The sequence below is a fragment of the Cnephaeus nilssonii genome, assembly GCF_951640355.1.
Source record: "Cnephaeus nilssonii genome assembly, chromosome: 10".
NCBI lineage: Eukaryota > Metazoa > Chordata > Mammalia > Chiroptera > Vespertilionidae > Cnephaeus > Cnephaeus nilssonii.
The window spans coordinates 13,145,097-13,160,065 of NC_137081.1; the positions used below are offsets into that span (position 1 = coordinate 13,145,097).

Consider the following 14,969-nt stretch of genomic DNA (forward strand, 5'->3'; position numbering starts at 1 on the left):
CGGCAATTTCCGTCAGTTTGACAGACAGCCGGGCGAAGGGCGTAGCCTGCCAGGAGGAGGCGGGGATTGGAGGCCTGGATCCGCAGTTCCGCCGGAAGTGCCCGGGCGGCTGAGGCCGACCCTCTTCGGTCATCTTCGGTGCTCCGAGGGGCGGTTCCTGAGATCTTCAGGAACCGGGCGGCGGGGGGGCGCCGAGGTACTCATTTAAGAAATGCCCTTTTTGTTAATTTATATCCCAACACAAAGAAAGACACCCCCCCCCCCGGAAAATTTGTGGGCCGTTTAACCCAGAGCCCCGGTTCTTACGTTGAGGAATGAGAAGGTTAACGTACTTTGACCTTTAACCCTGGCGGCGGAGGGAAACGCCTCCGTCTCTATATAAGGAGTTTTCCGGCTTTTGGCGGCCCTTTTTCCCCTCTTAGCGCTCGCTAGCGATAGCCCGCGTGCCGCTCTCCTCTGCTGCCGCCCCGCTGCCGGGCCAGCCAGCGCCATGGGCTTTGGAGACCTCAGAAGCCCGTCCGGCCTCCAGGTGCTCAACAACTACCTGGCGGACAGGAGCTACATCGAGGGGTGAGCCAGGGGCTGGGCGGCCGGGTGCGCCCGGGACCACGTGGCGCGGCCTCGCAGCCGCCGGGGAAAGGCCGCCGGGCCCCGGCCCTCATCGGGGAGGGGCTCCGAGGGGAGGAGGGTCCCAAAGCTGCTGCTTTCAAGCCCTTAACTGGCTGTCGACCAGCTTTTTCCGCGTCTTGGCTCAGTCACTGTGAGCCTGTAGGTCTACGTTCAAGACTGCAACCTCTGCGGTCTAACAAGTGTCAGGCACTCACTCCTCAGGCTCGAGCAGGACAGGTGGTTCCTTACCTTAAAGAAAGAGCTCATTTGCCTAAAAACCCGAAGCCGCTTAGGTGGCCCGGCGACCCAGGGGCGAGATCCCGCTCGTGAACTTGACAGGCCTGGCGTCTGCCATCTGCGTGGCTCGTCTTGGGGAGTCGTGTGTTGTTACTTCTGTGCCCTCGGCAGGTACGTGCCGTCCCAAGCAGACGTGGCCGTGTTCGAAGCAGTCTCGGGCCCCCCGCCTGCCGACCTGTGCCATGCCCTTCGTTGGTACAATCACATCAAGTCCTACGAGAAGGAGAAAGCCAGGTACACCCGCCTTTGTGTGCAGCCGAAGCCTAGCGTGTTCTCCAAGCTTTGCACTTGCCAGGCGCCTTTCGTTGTGCTAACTTTGTGACTTTATTATTATTATTATTATTATTATTTTGTATTTTATTGATTTTTTTTACAGAGAAGAAGGGAGAGAGATAAAGAGTTAAAAACATCGATCTCCACTGGGGATGTGCCCGCAACCAAGGCACATGCCCCTGACCGGAACCGAACCTGGGACCCCCTCTCCCCCCAGTCCACAGGCTGATGCTCTATCCACTGAGCCAAACCGGTTAGGGCTAACTTTGTGGCTTTAGAAAGAGACTGAAGCCCCCCGTTTTTCCGCAGCCCAGGTAGCCCATGGACAACCGCAGTTCAGCTTTCCCCCACGCTGCCCTGCCCTGCGGGCCCGCCTCTGGGGTGAGAGGGTGGCTCCCTTGGTGGGTCCTGGGCCATTCTTCTGAAACTGCCAACAAGGGTGGAAGTTTGGGGAAGTGGACTCCAGTTCACTCAGAATGGAATTGAGCATACTTAATGAAATCTCAAAACAGAAATACTCATTGTGGCCCTGACCGGTTTGGCTCAGTGGACGGAGCGTCGGCCTGGGGACTGAAGGGTCCCAGGTTGGATTCTGATCAAGGGCATGTACCTTGGTTGCGGGCACATATACCCAGTAGGGGGTGTGCAGGAGGCAGCTGATTGATGTTTCTCTCTCATCGATGTTTCTAACTCTCTCCCTCTCCCTTCTCTGTAAAAAATCAATAAAACGTATTTTAAAAAAATACTCATTGTGAAAGAGTAAACCCTAGTGAGTATTGGATGTACTAGCTCACATGCTACCCATGTTTGTTGGGTGAGGAGTTAAAACGTAGGAAAGCACTTAGCTGCGAGTATTCAGTGGGTTCTGGTAAATAATGATGAAAACAAGTCCTGGTGTGTTTTCCGAGTAAAGAAGTTGTATCCGCCTGATAGTTACGTTTAATTATTATTTTTGTAAAGCCTGCCCGGAGTGAAGAAAGCTTTGGGCAAGTATGGCCCTGCCAATGTGGAAGACACCACGGGAAGCGGAGCTGCCGGCAGTAAAGACGACGATGACGACATTGACCTCTTCGGGTCTGACGATGAGGAGGTATGGCAGCAATTGGTGTAAGGGCATCCTTGTGCTTAAGCACAGCCTCTGTAGCCTGATGGCCTGGATGTCATTCCTGGCTTTTAAAAAATTCTCACTGGTTACATGATGAATAAAATCAAATCACCATCTTTCGGCTGAACTTGAGCTCATGATGGATTTGCTTTTTTCTGAGAAAGCTGGTATTGTGATGACCTCACTGTCGCTAACCTGAGGAACAACCAGCTTTGTGAAATATATTAAATTTTTTCTTTACAGGAAAGCGAAGAAGCAAAGAGGCTAAGAGAAGAACGCCTTGCACAGTATGAATCAAAGAAAGCCAAAAGTAGGTCATTTTATGATTGTTTGTCTTCATTTCATAATAGTGTGAATAACCTTTTTCGAAGATTAATCCCCAGAGTAATTTCCTCATTTACTGAGTAGGTGAGTATCTCAGAACTTCCTGTAGAACTTCCACAGCTACTGGTCTGCAGCTGTGCTCATGGTGGCAGTTGTGGCATTCCTCTGTGGGAAAGAAATTGTTACATGATCAAACACCTCTTTCTTAGCAAAACAGAAAGTGGGCATGTGTGTGACAAACATGAGATGTATTCCATAGTTTTGTGTGGCTAAGGAGATGGTTTTGAAAATCAAGATGTATTGTGGTCCAGCCGGCGTGGCTCCGTGGTTGAGCATTGACCTATGAACCAGGAGGTCATGGTTTGATTCCCAGTTAGGGCATATGCCCGGGTTCCAGGCTCGATCCCCAGTATGGGACGTGCAGGAGGCAGCCAGTCAATGATTCTCTCTCATCATTGATGTTTCTACCTCTCTCTCCCTCTCCCTTCCTCTCTGAAATCAATAAAAATATATTTAAAAAAGAGATTTGTGTCTGGACTAAGGTAAAAAAGACATAACTACTTAAATAATGCTGTTTCTTATTTTTTTAGAACCTGCACTTGTTGCCAAGTCTTCCATCTTATTAGATGTGAAACCTTGGGATGATGAGACAGATATGGCAAAATTAGAGGAATGTGTCAGGAGCATTCAAGCGGATGGCTTGGTCTGGGGCTCTTGTGAGTTTAACCTTTCTTAATTGAAATTGGTATCAGAAATTTACATAATTTCAACCTTTGCCTATGAACAGAACTTCTCTAAGATTTTTCTTATTGTTCTTTTCAGCTAAACTGGTTCCAGTGGGGTATGGAATTAAAAAGCTTCAAATACAGTGTGTAGTGGAAGACGATAAAGTTGGAACAGACATGCTGGAGGAGCAGATCACTGCTTTTGAGGACTATGTGCAGTCCATGGACGTGGCTGCTTTCAACAAGATCTAAAATCCATCCCGAATCCATGCCCTTAAATAAAAGCTTGAAAGATAACCCTTGGCTCTTGACTCTTATAGGAGGGTGTACGGTTGTCCCTTAAGAGGCTGGTGTGCTGAGCCCCATGCAGCCGGAAGTTTGTGTTTAACTGTTCTTTTTTATTTGTGTGTGTGTGTGTGTGTATTATATATATATGTGTATGTGTGTATGTTTTTGTTGGTTTTAGAGAAACATCAACATGAAAGAGACATGGATCAGCTGCCGCCGCACTCTGATAAGATGGATCCCGCGACCTAGGTATGTGCCCAGACCTGGAATCGAACCAGCAATCGACATCGGACAGTGAACTCGCTGAGCCACACCTGCCAGGACTAACGTTGTTCTTAATACTTAAGTTCCTGGGTATCCCTAGGGGATTGGTTCCAGGGCTCCCTTACAAAATGGTGTAAGACAAGGCCTGCTTCTGGCCTCCTGCATCCACAAATGCAAAACCCACATGTGCAGAAGACCTTTTTAGATTCTGCACATAAGTGGACCCACACAGTTCAAGTTCATGTTTAAGGGTCACTATACTCATTCCATTTTGAGAAATTCAGTGACTATGTAATTCATAATATAAATTTGGGTCAGCATTCTTAGTCCAAAAAAAGGAGAAACTACCTATTTTACATACACTATATAGGTAAGGTGTTGAGTAGATTTTTATAAATGTATTTAAATGGACTTAATCTCAGTATAATTTCTGTACTCATTAGTGATGGCTTAAGTTTTCATATTTATTTTTAAAAGAAATTGGGAGCTAAAAATTTCAGTTGTGGAAATTTTGGGTTAAAAAATTAGCCCCAACCTGGTTGGTGTTGCTCAGTGGTTCAGCTATGACATGAACCAGGAGGTCCTGGTTTCATTATGGTCCGGGCACATGCCCAGGTTGCAGGCTCATTCCCCAGATGGGCATGCAGGAGGCAGCCAGTGAATGATTTTCTCTCATCATTGATCTCTCCTCTCTAAATTCAATTAAATATTTTTTTTAAAAAGAAATTAGCCCTAACGGGTTTGGCTCAGTGGATAGAGCGTCAGCCTGGGGACTCAAGGGTCCCAGGTCAAAGGCATGTACCTTGCTTGAGGGCACATCCCCAGTAGGGGGTGTGCAGGAGGCAGCTGATCGATGTTTCTCTCTCATTGATGTTTCTAACTATTCCTCTCCCTCTCTGTAAAAAATCAATAATATATCAACCAAAGGACTTGTGTGCAAGCATATGAGCCTAACCAGTGGTTAAGGACAACAGGGGGGTGGGGGCATGTGTGGGGAGGGGTGTGGGATGGGAATGGGGGGATGAGGACAAATATGTGATACCTTAATCAATAAAGAAATTAAAAAAAAAAATTAGCCCCAGCCCTATCCAATTTGGTTCAGTGGTGAGAGCATCGTCCCTGGACCAGAGTTTGATTCTCCTCAAGGGCACAAACCTTGATTGTAGGCTAGATCCCCTTATCCCAGTCCCTTCCTGCCCCTCCAGGGTGAGTTCTCGGAATTGATGTTTCTCTTGGTCCCTCCCCAGGCTATGGTTTGTTCAAAAATTGGCTTGGGGGTTGCGGTGGGCAGTGACTTAAGTACAATTTTTTGGAAATCTGATTGAACCTTTTGGGCTAGGACTTCATACTGAGGTTTGTGCTGCAGGTAATGTACTGAGATGAAGGCATTATGTTAGGTGATTGTCCAATTCTGGTAACAGTTCCATCTTTGTTAATTTGGGGTGATTGTAACATTTTATTTTATTATTTTATTTTACAGTTTTTATAAAAAGTAGAGCTTGGAAATTGCTGACCTCCAAAGGTCCCTGTAGACCAAAGAGATTAAATGATTTGAGGTCAAAAGTTTCTTAGCAGAGGCCCTAACCCAGGCGTCCTCAAACTACGGCCCGCGGGCCACATGCGGGTGTTTTTGCCATTTTGTGTTTTTACTTCAAAATAAGATATGTGCAGTGTGCATAGGAATTAGTTCATAGTTTTTTTAAACTATAGTCCGGCCCTCCAACGGTCTGAGGGACAGTGAACTGGCCCCCTGTTTAAAAAATTTGAGGACCCCTGCCCTAACCGGTTTGGCTCAGTGGATAGAGCATTGGTCTGCAGACTCAAGGGTCCCAGGTTCAATTCCGGTCAAGGGCATATACCTTGGTTGCTGGCACATCCCCAGTAGGGAGTGTGCAAGAGGCAATTGATTGAAGTTTCTCTCTCATTGATGTTTCTGACTCTATCCCTCTCCCTTCCTCTCTGTAAAAAAATCAATAAAATATATTTTAAAAATAAAGTTTCCTAGCAGAACCAGACAATGCTGTTATTTCCCCCTCCCCCTCTCAATCTGATTTTATGTGTGACTAACTTAACTGGAAAATTGTTTAAATTCTAGAGAAAAATTATTTAATTGGGCATGTACATACTGATGATTAAAATCATCTTCACTGAGCAAGTCCAACAGACCCAGTCTGAAATCACGGGACAGGCAAGGGAACAGGAGGAGATTAACCAAAGAACCCATGGACACGGTGAAGGCTTGGGGGTGGAGGGGGCTAATGGACGGGGAAGGGGGACATCAGTAATGCTTTAAACAATAAAGATAAAAGAAGCGGAATCCTAGATTGTATTTTCTTCACCCTTCCATTTTTTCTGCCCCAGTCCTTTTCCCTGCCCACCTCCAGTGCTCAAGAGTGAACTGCTTCAGAGAATCTAGTCATCTTAATAAAACAAGGGGCCATATGGGTTGGTTATGACATCAAAATTTTACCCATGTGAAGTGGTGTTTTTTTAAAGCTTACGCACCTTTTGTTCAACTCCTTTTGTCATCTCACTCAATATCTTAAAAACAAAAACTCTAGCTCATTCTAGCCTTACTTATTTAACAATATACAGGGCCATGTTGAAGTTTCAGGATTGCTGCTTTAAGGATTACTGTGCTGTTAAACTTAAATTTTATTCAATTTATGGAAAGACTAGAGTTTTCTTAGCATCATATCCATGTTTGTTGCACCTAAGTGGAACTTCTGAGTTTTGTACTGCTTCAGATTTTCATAAATAAAGTTTTTTCTCTAAAAAAAAAAAAAAAAGGTGAACTGCTTGTACCATTATCTGGGGAATCTGATTATACCTGAGACGTTGGTATTTGGGCTGGAGAATGGCACTGGGGTTTAGTTTAGTTTCATCTTGTGCTCTATTCTGCAGGTGTGGTGGGAGGTGCCTTTAATGCAGTGATACGCCATCTTCAAGGAGGTGGTGTGTGTGGAAAATTCCCAAAGCTACAATTGCTCAGAGCCCCAGGCTCCTGGGATACCCATGGAGGAAACTGTTGGAGCTAGACAGAACTGATGGAGAAGTGGGAGGGGAAAAAAAAAAAGATCAAGTTAGACATCTATAAAAAACGAATCAGCCAGAATTAAAAAAAAAAAAAAGTGGGAGGATCAGTTGGGGTCTATTTTGCACCATTGGTGAGGGATTAGGAATTGATTTGGTGTAAGAAACTTCCTTGCCCATCTCCCTTCATCTTAGTTGGCAAAACCACACCCTGGTTAAATCCACTTTTCTCCCTCCTGCATACGTGCACTTGTGCAGCTGAATTTGGGGAAGCACAGCCACGTGTGCCACTGGAATCAATTCATCAAATTCCAAGTGGGCCTCAATACTGGCCGGGATCAAATCACCTCACATTCCCTGAGGCTTTGTCTTCAAACCTCCCCCACATGCACTCTGAGTTTCCCCACAAACCAGCCCTTGCCTAGTCAATAGTCACACTCCTTTACCCAAGACAACCACTGGGTGAAGACAGACACATATTTCTTGATCTGGAGTGGAATCAACCAGCATCCACTGGAGTTGGCTTCTTTTGTTCAACATAATGAACCTAATTCATAGTCCTGTATGTATGTGTTAATAGTTTATTATTTTTTTATTTCTGAGTAGTAGTTCCTGTGTGACCATGTCACATGTATGTAACTTGCTTGTTAATGGGCATTCAGATTATTTCCAATTGGGGGGTTATGTTTGTATAGATTTAAACATAATAAAATCACTTGAGACATTTTCAGGTTGTCATTATCATGAGAGCCAGCAGAGGGCAGTCTTTCCTTTTCTGGAGACACATCCTATGGATCCTGGAAATGCTGCTATGGAGAGATGTAACTAGTGAATAGCAGCCAAAAAATAATTTAGTCATTGACATATTCAAGGGATTGGTACTCAATAGCTTGACCAAAACATTAAGTTTTAACAAATATTAATGATAAACTAATGATTGAAAATTTGGTTAAAAGTAAAAGGAGTTTAAAAATGTAGAATGGTGAGTTGACAGCCACAGCTGTCTTGTAAATCTTAAAAAGATAACGGGTGAAATGTGACCAAAATCTGACTCCACAGCCTTGAATAAGAAATATATTTAATAGTATCTTTTAATTTCATATTTAAAAAATAGATAATACATTAACATAGTTCAAAATTCAAGAGGTTATATATGAAATCTCCCATCTTCTAGGCCTCCCGTTCACTTCCATAAAAGCAACCATCATCACCAGGTTCTTGGGTCTTTCCAGAGCTAGTCTAAGCAAACTCATTTCAACTACCTGCAGCATACAACCCAAACCATTGTGTACTTTGCATTTTGTCCATAGAAATAGGTATTTTGGAGCTCATCTGTGTCTTGGATATTCATGTTGGAGCTCATCTGTATCTTGGATATTCATGTTGGAGCTCATCTGTATCTTGGATATTCATGTCAGTACATAAAAATCATCTCCATTTTTCAGTTACATAACCTATTGTTTCATACCTTATGTAACCAGGCTATTTATTGGATTTTTAAATTGCTTTCAATTTTTTTGATATTTATGAGCAATGCTCACATTTGCATGTGAGCCAGGATACTGAATGAACTGTTTTTGAACCCATTATTTCAGATGGCCTAGGTGTAGGTAGACAAAGAGATTTTTTTCCCCTGTTTGTCTTTGGAGTGGAAGACAGGGAAAATGAGAGGTCACCTCTTTTTGCATGCCCCATAGGTGATGACAATAACAAATCATGTTATTGTGATCAGCATCCCCAGCGCAGGGCTGGGTACAGTGTGGGAGGGAATTAAACATGATTCACTCAGCATCACTGTTAGCTGCTATAAAAATACAAAGAATTGAAGAAAATTACTACGGGGAGGTGGTTCAAACACATAACAATTTTAAAAAGTATAAAAGTCACTTTGTGAATAAGCAAGTAATCCAAAAGTTCAGAAAGTCAGGGAAGGCTAGAATTAAGAAAGCATTTTTAGAGAAATTGGGGCTTAAACTGGAGAGACTTTGATCAGTTTGTTAAAAAAGAGAAAGAATGTTCCAGAGAGAGAGAGAATGTTCCAGCAGGGTGTGAAAGGCAGAATGATAGACAGACATCTGGGAGGCAATTCAACCAGTTTGTCTGCGTTTTGCAGTGTGTGGAATGATATAGGGTGGGGCCGGGTTGTAGAGGCACTTGTATTAGACGCTGGCTCATTCATGGGGAGCCAGAGAATGACAAAGTAAAGGCAGAGCTCTGATCTGGACACGGTGCGGAAGGAAGCAGGTACATAAAAGGACTGTTATAATCCTAACATAAATGGAAATGACTGCATGTGGCATATATACTCAGTGAAATATTCTATAAGCTTAATAGAATTACTTTTACAAATAATGGATGCTATAGCAACATGGAAAATGCTGGATTTTTCATGGACTATTTTTACCAAAAGATAAGCTTATAGACAAAGACCCAAATGCAAAAAGAGTTGCATTTGTGTTTTGAGACATATGTATAATCTCCCCCCCCCCCAAAAAAAAAGACAAATAAAATTTGGCAATGGCAATTATTGTCCTTAGGATAAAAAGGTAAAAAATAATAAATAAAACATATATGCCTCATATACATTGTGTAATTTGAACTTCATAATAAGCCTAGGAGATAAACGAGGCAGACACTGTTATCACCATTTACAGATTAGACTGAGTTCTGAAAGACGACTTGCCTGATTACTCATCTAGTGAGAGGTCTTCAGAGTCCACTAATGTGTTGGTAATAAAATGGGAAAAGTTCTTCATCCCTGCTTTTTTACAATTTAATCCCATTTCATCAGTGTAACCCTTGCTTCATACCCTCAGGGAGAGTGAGAAGATATCACTTAAGGGTAAACTCAAATTGGAAATGGAGACGGGTAAACAGACATTCTCTCATTGCATGCCCTGTGTGATAATAGTTGCATTCAGGAAATATCCCAAATGAGCCTATCGTTCGGAATTTTATTGGCCTGAATAGTTTTCAGGAAAGTAAAAATCAAAGGAAGTGTCCATGGACTTATAAATATTCATTGCCCATATGTAAGCATAGTGAAGAACTATGGATTCCTCTTCACGCCTGACATCAATTCCGAATCTCCTATCTTCACTTTGTCCCTATAAAATGGGACTATTGTCTTTTCTGAACACAGCCCGTGTTTTCCAATCTCTGCACATTTGCTCTTGCTGTGCCATCCATCTAAAATAGCCTCTTTCCTCGCCGCACTTTGTCAAATGGTAGTCATTTTTCAAAATGCACTTCAACTACCTCTTGCAAGAAGTCTTTTTTTTAAAAAAAAAAAATTCTGTTCCTTCCTGCCCCTTGCAGCCTCCCAGCACATTATTCTTTTGCAGTACTTATACACTGTCTTGTTTTAAAGTTGTCTGTATAGTTACCTGATTCTTCCTATGAAATTCTGATGTTCATTCAAGAGGAGAGGAGGAAGGGATCTAACGTTTCCTAAGCAGTTACAATGTCAGAACATGCCAGGAATCTCACTGAGTAAGTATAATACCAGCTAATTTTTTATCAGGAACTTATAGGGCTCAGTGCCACTTTAAGTGCTTTTAGGTGAAGCCCTGTAGATACCTGCATCAACTCATTTAATTTTCCCAGTAGCCTTATGTGGCAGATACTATTGTCATCTCCATTTCACAGATAGGGAAAACCGAGGTCTAGAAATATGAATTACTTTAGCCAAGCCCCCAGTGCTAGGATGTGTTGGAGCCAGAATCCAAATCTAGTTATTCAGCCTCCGGAGGCCTTGGGACTTGCCCTCTATTCCTAAGAGCTTCCTACCACTGAGAAGGAGGCAGGTCTGTCTCAATGAGTCTGTGCTCAAGGGATTCTTTACCCTCCTGCCAACTAGGCACTCAGCTCCCTCGCTTCCTCCCCAGGTTGCTGCAGTGCCTGTCCAGCCTCCCGCTTCTGTCTTTTTAGTCATTCATCCTACTCTTGGTCATTAGACCCCTGGAGAGTCTCACTGACCAGATTCCAACCGCCGGGGAGGAGGCTTGGAGTCCCCAGTCCTCGGTCTAAGTGTGGGTCCTTCTATCTTCCTCCTTGGATTTCTCCTCAAACTGAGAATAAAAAATTATTCTGCTGGAAAGTACCTGTACTGGTTGTTGCATTCTCCTAGCGAGTCTCCATCAACATCCCCACTGGCAGCTATTTTAAAAGCTACTAAACCGGAATTCTTAGCCTGGGGTCTAAGGCCTCCTTGATATTTTATTTAAAAGCATTTTTCTGTAGAAAGAACCCATAATTTTCGTTAGATTCTTAAGTGAATTTCTCTAAGACCTTTGTAAACCTTCCTTAAAGCATTTTTCTTGTTGGAAGCTCCACTCCTCACATCAAACATTGAAACATATTGAAATCCACGTTAAATATATTTTTAGATAATTATTAAATACTTCCTTTGACCAAGTGACATGAAGGTATATTTTGTAGACATGTGATTAAGTATTCGTTTTTCCTTTTTCAGTTTTCTTTTTTGTATTCTAGATCCAATAATGTTTTTTAAGATCTCAAATATTGCCGAAACCGGTTTGGCTCAGTGGATAGAGCGTCGGCCTGCGGACTGAAGGGTCCTGGGTTCGATTCCGGCCAAGGGCATGTACCTTGGTTGCAGGCACATCCCCGGAGGGGGGAGTGCAGGAGGCAGCTGGTCGATGTTTCTAGCTCTCTATCCCTCTCCCTTTCTCTCTGTAAAAAAATCAATAAAATATATTTTTAAAAAAAGATCTCAAATACGTCATAGGTCCTTGCAAAGTTCACAGGCCTGCGATGCTGTGCCCATTGAACCAAATTCGATAAATGGCTCTGCGTGGGTTGCTAACTCACTAAGGTTAGAAAGCACCGCCTTGAAATGTAACGTCCAGAATACCACCTGCTCCAGTGATTTCCTTCTGCCCTTGGCTGCTTCATCCCGTTCCTGCTCCTCAACCTTTCTTTCTCCCGTATCCTTGAGTCTCCATTTGCTCAAAAAAGGATGAGACCAGGAAAAATTTTTTTTTCTTGGATCCTCCAGCTTTCCCCCTGATCCTGAGAACCCAGGACCTGTCCCTCAGGGTCAAGGGGAACCCAAAGTGGAAAATCTCAAACCCTGATGGTGGAGGGGTCAAGGGTAAAGGCTGCACAAAGAGCCTTTCTCTCCCGGCCTTTCCTTAACCTTCACGGGATAGGGCAGAAACCATGAGGTTTGGGAATGATCAAAGTTTAGGACAGGCTGAGCTATGCCATGCATTTTGGGGGGATAATTTCCAAAGCCAGATCTAATTGTTCCATGGGCCTAACAATAAAGAACACAGGCAATAAATGGTCCGATATTAGCATTTCCAAAACTAAGAGATGAAATAAAAAAGGATGTTAAATCAAGAAATAACATAGCTCCCCTAATAACTTTCAAAATAAAATGGAGAGATTATATATAATTAAGTATATTTTTTAAACTGCAGTGAGTAGCAGAATTTATATTCATAAAAGACGAGGATGTCAGCAGGGAAAAAAGATAGGAGCAGAATCTTTGGGGAACCTCCAAGGCAAGGACATAGAATCCCAATGTTTCTTTACCTAGATGCCATTTCCTTTCCTGGCTGTCTTATGGCCCTTATTGCTATCTGCCTGGTTCTGTGACTGTTTTTATGCAACTTTAGTCTCACTTTCTAAACGGTAGGTACCTTATGATTCTTGGCATTCTCACAATGTCTATACGCCATGGTTCTGCGTAGCTCTTCGATCCCCACCTATTTGCTAAAGGAATAAATGAATATAGGTCAAAATATTATTACAGTCTATAAGGCAACAGATTTTCATCTGACCTAAAGGTGGCTTTATTGGTGTCTATGTAAAGATCATTATATAAATAAAGGGCTATGTCTGCTTTGACCAATAGAATACAAGGGAAGTGATACTGTGTTTGTGCAGGGCACAGCTTTTAGGAAGACTGGCAATGTCCACCTTGGTCTCTCGGAGCTCTAAATTGCCATTGAAGAAGTCTGGCTACCCTGAGGTGCCATGCGGGAGAGGGAGAAAAGAGAGGAGGAGAGTGGGGGGTAGGAGGGGAGAGAGGTTGAAGGGAGGGCAGGGATGGGGCGAGAAGAGGGAAGGGAAGAGAGCTGCTCAGCCAGCCCCCAGCTGTTGGAAACCTCAGCCATTTGGGTATTCCCAGTCCAGCTGAGGCTCCAGACACCGTGAAGCACGGAGAGGACCCTCTCTTCTGTGCTTTGTTTGAATTCCCGACTCTGAATGGTGAGATGTAATACTACTGAATTGTTGTTTTAAGCAACTAGATTTGGGGGCAGTTTACGAAGCATTCATAACCAACTGGCTGGGTGGGGAGGGGACATCGGTAATACTTTCAACAATAAAGATAATTTTTAAAAATAAGAACCAACTGGAAGAATGTTTTAAACTATTATAACCAACTATTAGTTTAATTCATAAATGTATATACAAAGATTGCATGAAATAAAGAAGTCCACGCTGCATTTGAAGAATCTGTCTAAGAGGTTAAAGTGAACTTAAGCAAACTTAATTTTCCATTTTTCAAACGAGGTGATCACATATTTAATATTAAGATTTAGGACTTAGAGAAAGTTATTAAGATTTTTAAAATAATAACTGATCTCGCCTCCACAGCGGTGATTAATCCACTATGGTATAATTAGCAAGAATGACACATAATATAAGTTGCAGGTGAAAAAAATTGAGATCTTTCCTACGTTTTATATCCACACAAAAATGTGATAAACTGACCCAAAACAACAAAAAGCTATGGTCAGCTCTGTATCTTGGAACCAAATAACCTGAAAGCATCTGTCAGGGGACCCACACGAAAGCCTTACACTGATTTGTGGGAGAGAAGGATTTCACTGAGCTGTTGTTTCCTGGAGACCCGAGTTCTTGGTTTCAGAGCCCCTAAGCTGCTCGCCCACCGTGCCAGAGCAGCTGACTTCCCACAGCGTGTACTTCAGTATCTCAGCAACCGAGGCTCGAAAGCGCGCTTGGAACTTCTTACTAATTAGAACATAAAGGATGGGATTCAAGCAGCTATTGAGGAATGCCAAAGCGGTGGAGAGGGGGAGGCCAGCCCGCAGCACCTGGTGGAAATAGCTCCCGTGGTGAATCATGAGCTCCCAAATGCTAAATATGTGGTAAGGAGTCCAGCAAATCAAAAAGGCCAGGACCAAAGCTAGGATGGTCAAGGAATACCTATTAGAGACCAGGATGCTTTGCTTCTTCACCTTTAAGAGGAGACACAAATAGCAAACGCTCATTGTAAGTAAAGGGGTAAGGTACCCGTTCACAAACTTCACCCAGGTCAGCACATGGTGCCTCATCAAAGCGAGGTCATAATCATGCTCGTGGAAGTTGTGATAGCACAAAGTGTGGTTATTCACCTCCACCGTCTCCCGGAAGTATAGGGAAGGACCACCGATTAGAGAAGCCAAAAGCCAAATGAACACAGTAACAATCTGGGAGTTCTTCAGCGTTCGGTGCCGATGAGCTACGACAGGATGGACCAGCTGGATGTAGCGGTCTAGGCTGATCACCATCAGGAAGAAAACACTAGCAAACATGTTCAACTGGGCGATGAAGGAATTGGCCTTGCACAACCAGAGGCCAAAGGGCCAGTGGAAGTTCATGGCCACGTAGGAGATATAGAGGGGCAGGAAGAGAAGAAAAATGAAATCCGCAACAGCCAGATTGAGGAACCAGAAAGTGGTGACGGTCTTCTTCCACTTGAAACCCGTGAACCAAATGACAGTGGCATTTCCCGGGATGCCCAGAACAAATGCGAAACAGTACAACACCAGGGAGACCCAGTGAACAACTTCCAGGGGGGCCTTCTCTTCCAGAGGAGACGCTGGGGAGGAGTAGTCCCAGGAATAGGAGTAGTTCTCAAATTCTTCAAACAATGTTTCCTCTAGGTCTTCCATGACCTCGAGAAGGGGAGAATGAGGAAATCAAGAGCAGCAAATTAAAAAAACAAAACAATTTTTAAAAGAACAAGACATGTTCAGTGAATAGGAACATCAGGACAAATATATTGCATCTTA

At 43.5% G+C, this 14,969-nt stretch overlaps 2 protein-coding genes across 6 annotated transcripts in view; one reads left to right on the plus strand and one right to left on the minus strand.

Annotated features, from left to right (window-relative positions):
• The first annotated feature begins 384 nt into the window (after window positions 1–384).
• EEF1B2 (eukaryotic translation elongation factor 1 beta 2) lies at window positions 385–3,630 on the plus strand. Its single transcript, XM_079783066.1, has 6 exons — window positions 385–570; window positions 1,018–1,140; window positions 2,140–2,269; window positions 2,528–2,594; window positions 3,199–3,324; window positions 3,431–3,630. The coding sequence occupies exons 1-6, from the start codon at window positions 491–493 to the stop codon at window positions 3,583–3,585; spliced, it is 681 nt and encodes a 226-aa protein (XP_079639192.1). The 5' UTR covers window positions 385–490; the 3' UTR covers window positions 3,586–3,630.
• Window positions 3,631–7,984: 4,354 nt separating this feature from the next.
• Window positions 7,985–14,969, minus strand: part of CMKLR2 (chemerin chemokine-like receptor 2) — a 50,615-nt gene continuing 43,630 nt past the window's right edge. For all 5 annotated transcript variants that reach the window (XM_079782245.1, XM_079782242.1, XM_079782246.1 and 2 more), the window contains one exon: window positions 7,985–14,852. In XM_079782245.1, coding sequence (XP_079638371.1) covers window positions 13,779–14,849 — 1,071 coding nt within the window. In that variant the 5' untranslated portion in view covers window positions 14,850–14,852 and the 3' untranslated portion in view covers window positions 7,985–13,778. The remainder of the gene's footprint in view (window positions 14,853–14,969) is intronic.

Excerpts from the sequence above, each read along its gene's own strand:
- EEF1B2 (XM_079783066.1), top strand. The coding sequence starts at position 491 with ATGGGCTTTGGAGACCTCAGAAGCCCGTCCGGCCTCCAGGTGCTCAAC. Across the intron at positions 571-1,017 it reads GACAGGAGCTACATCGAGGG|GTACGTGCCGTCCCAAGCAG; the intron begins GTGAGCCAGGGG and ends TGCCCTCGGCAG. Across the intron at positions 2,270-2,527 it reads TCGGGTCTGACGATGAGGAG|GAAAGCGAAGAAGCAAAGAG; the intron begins GTATGGCAGCAA and ends TTTTCTTTACAG.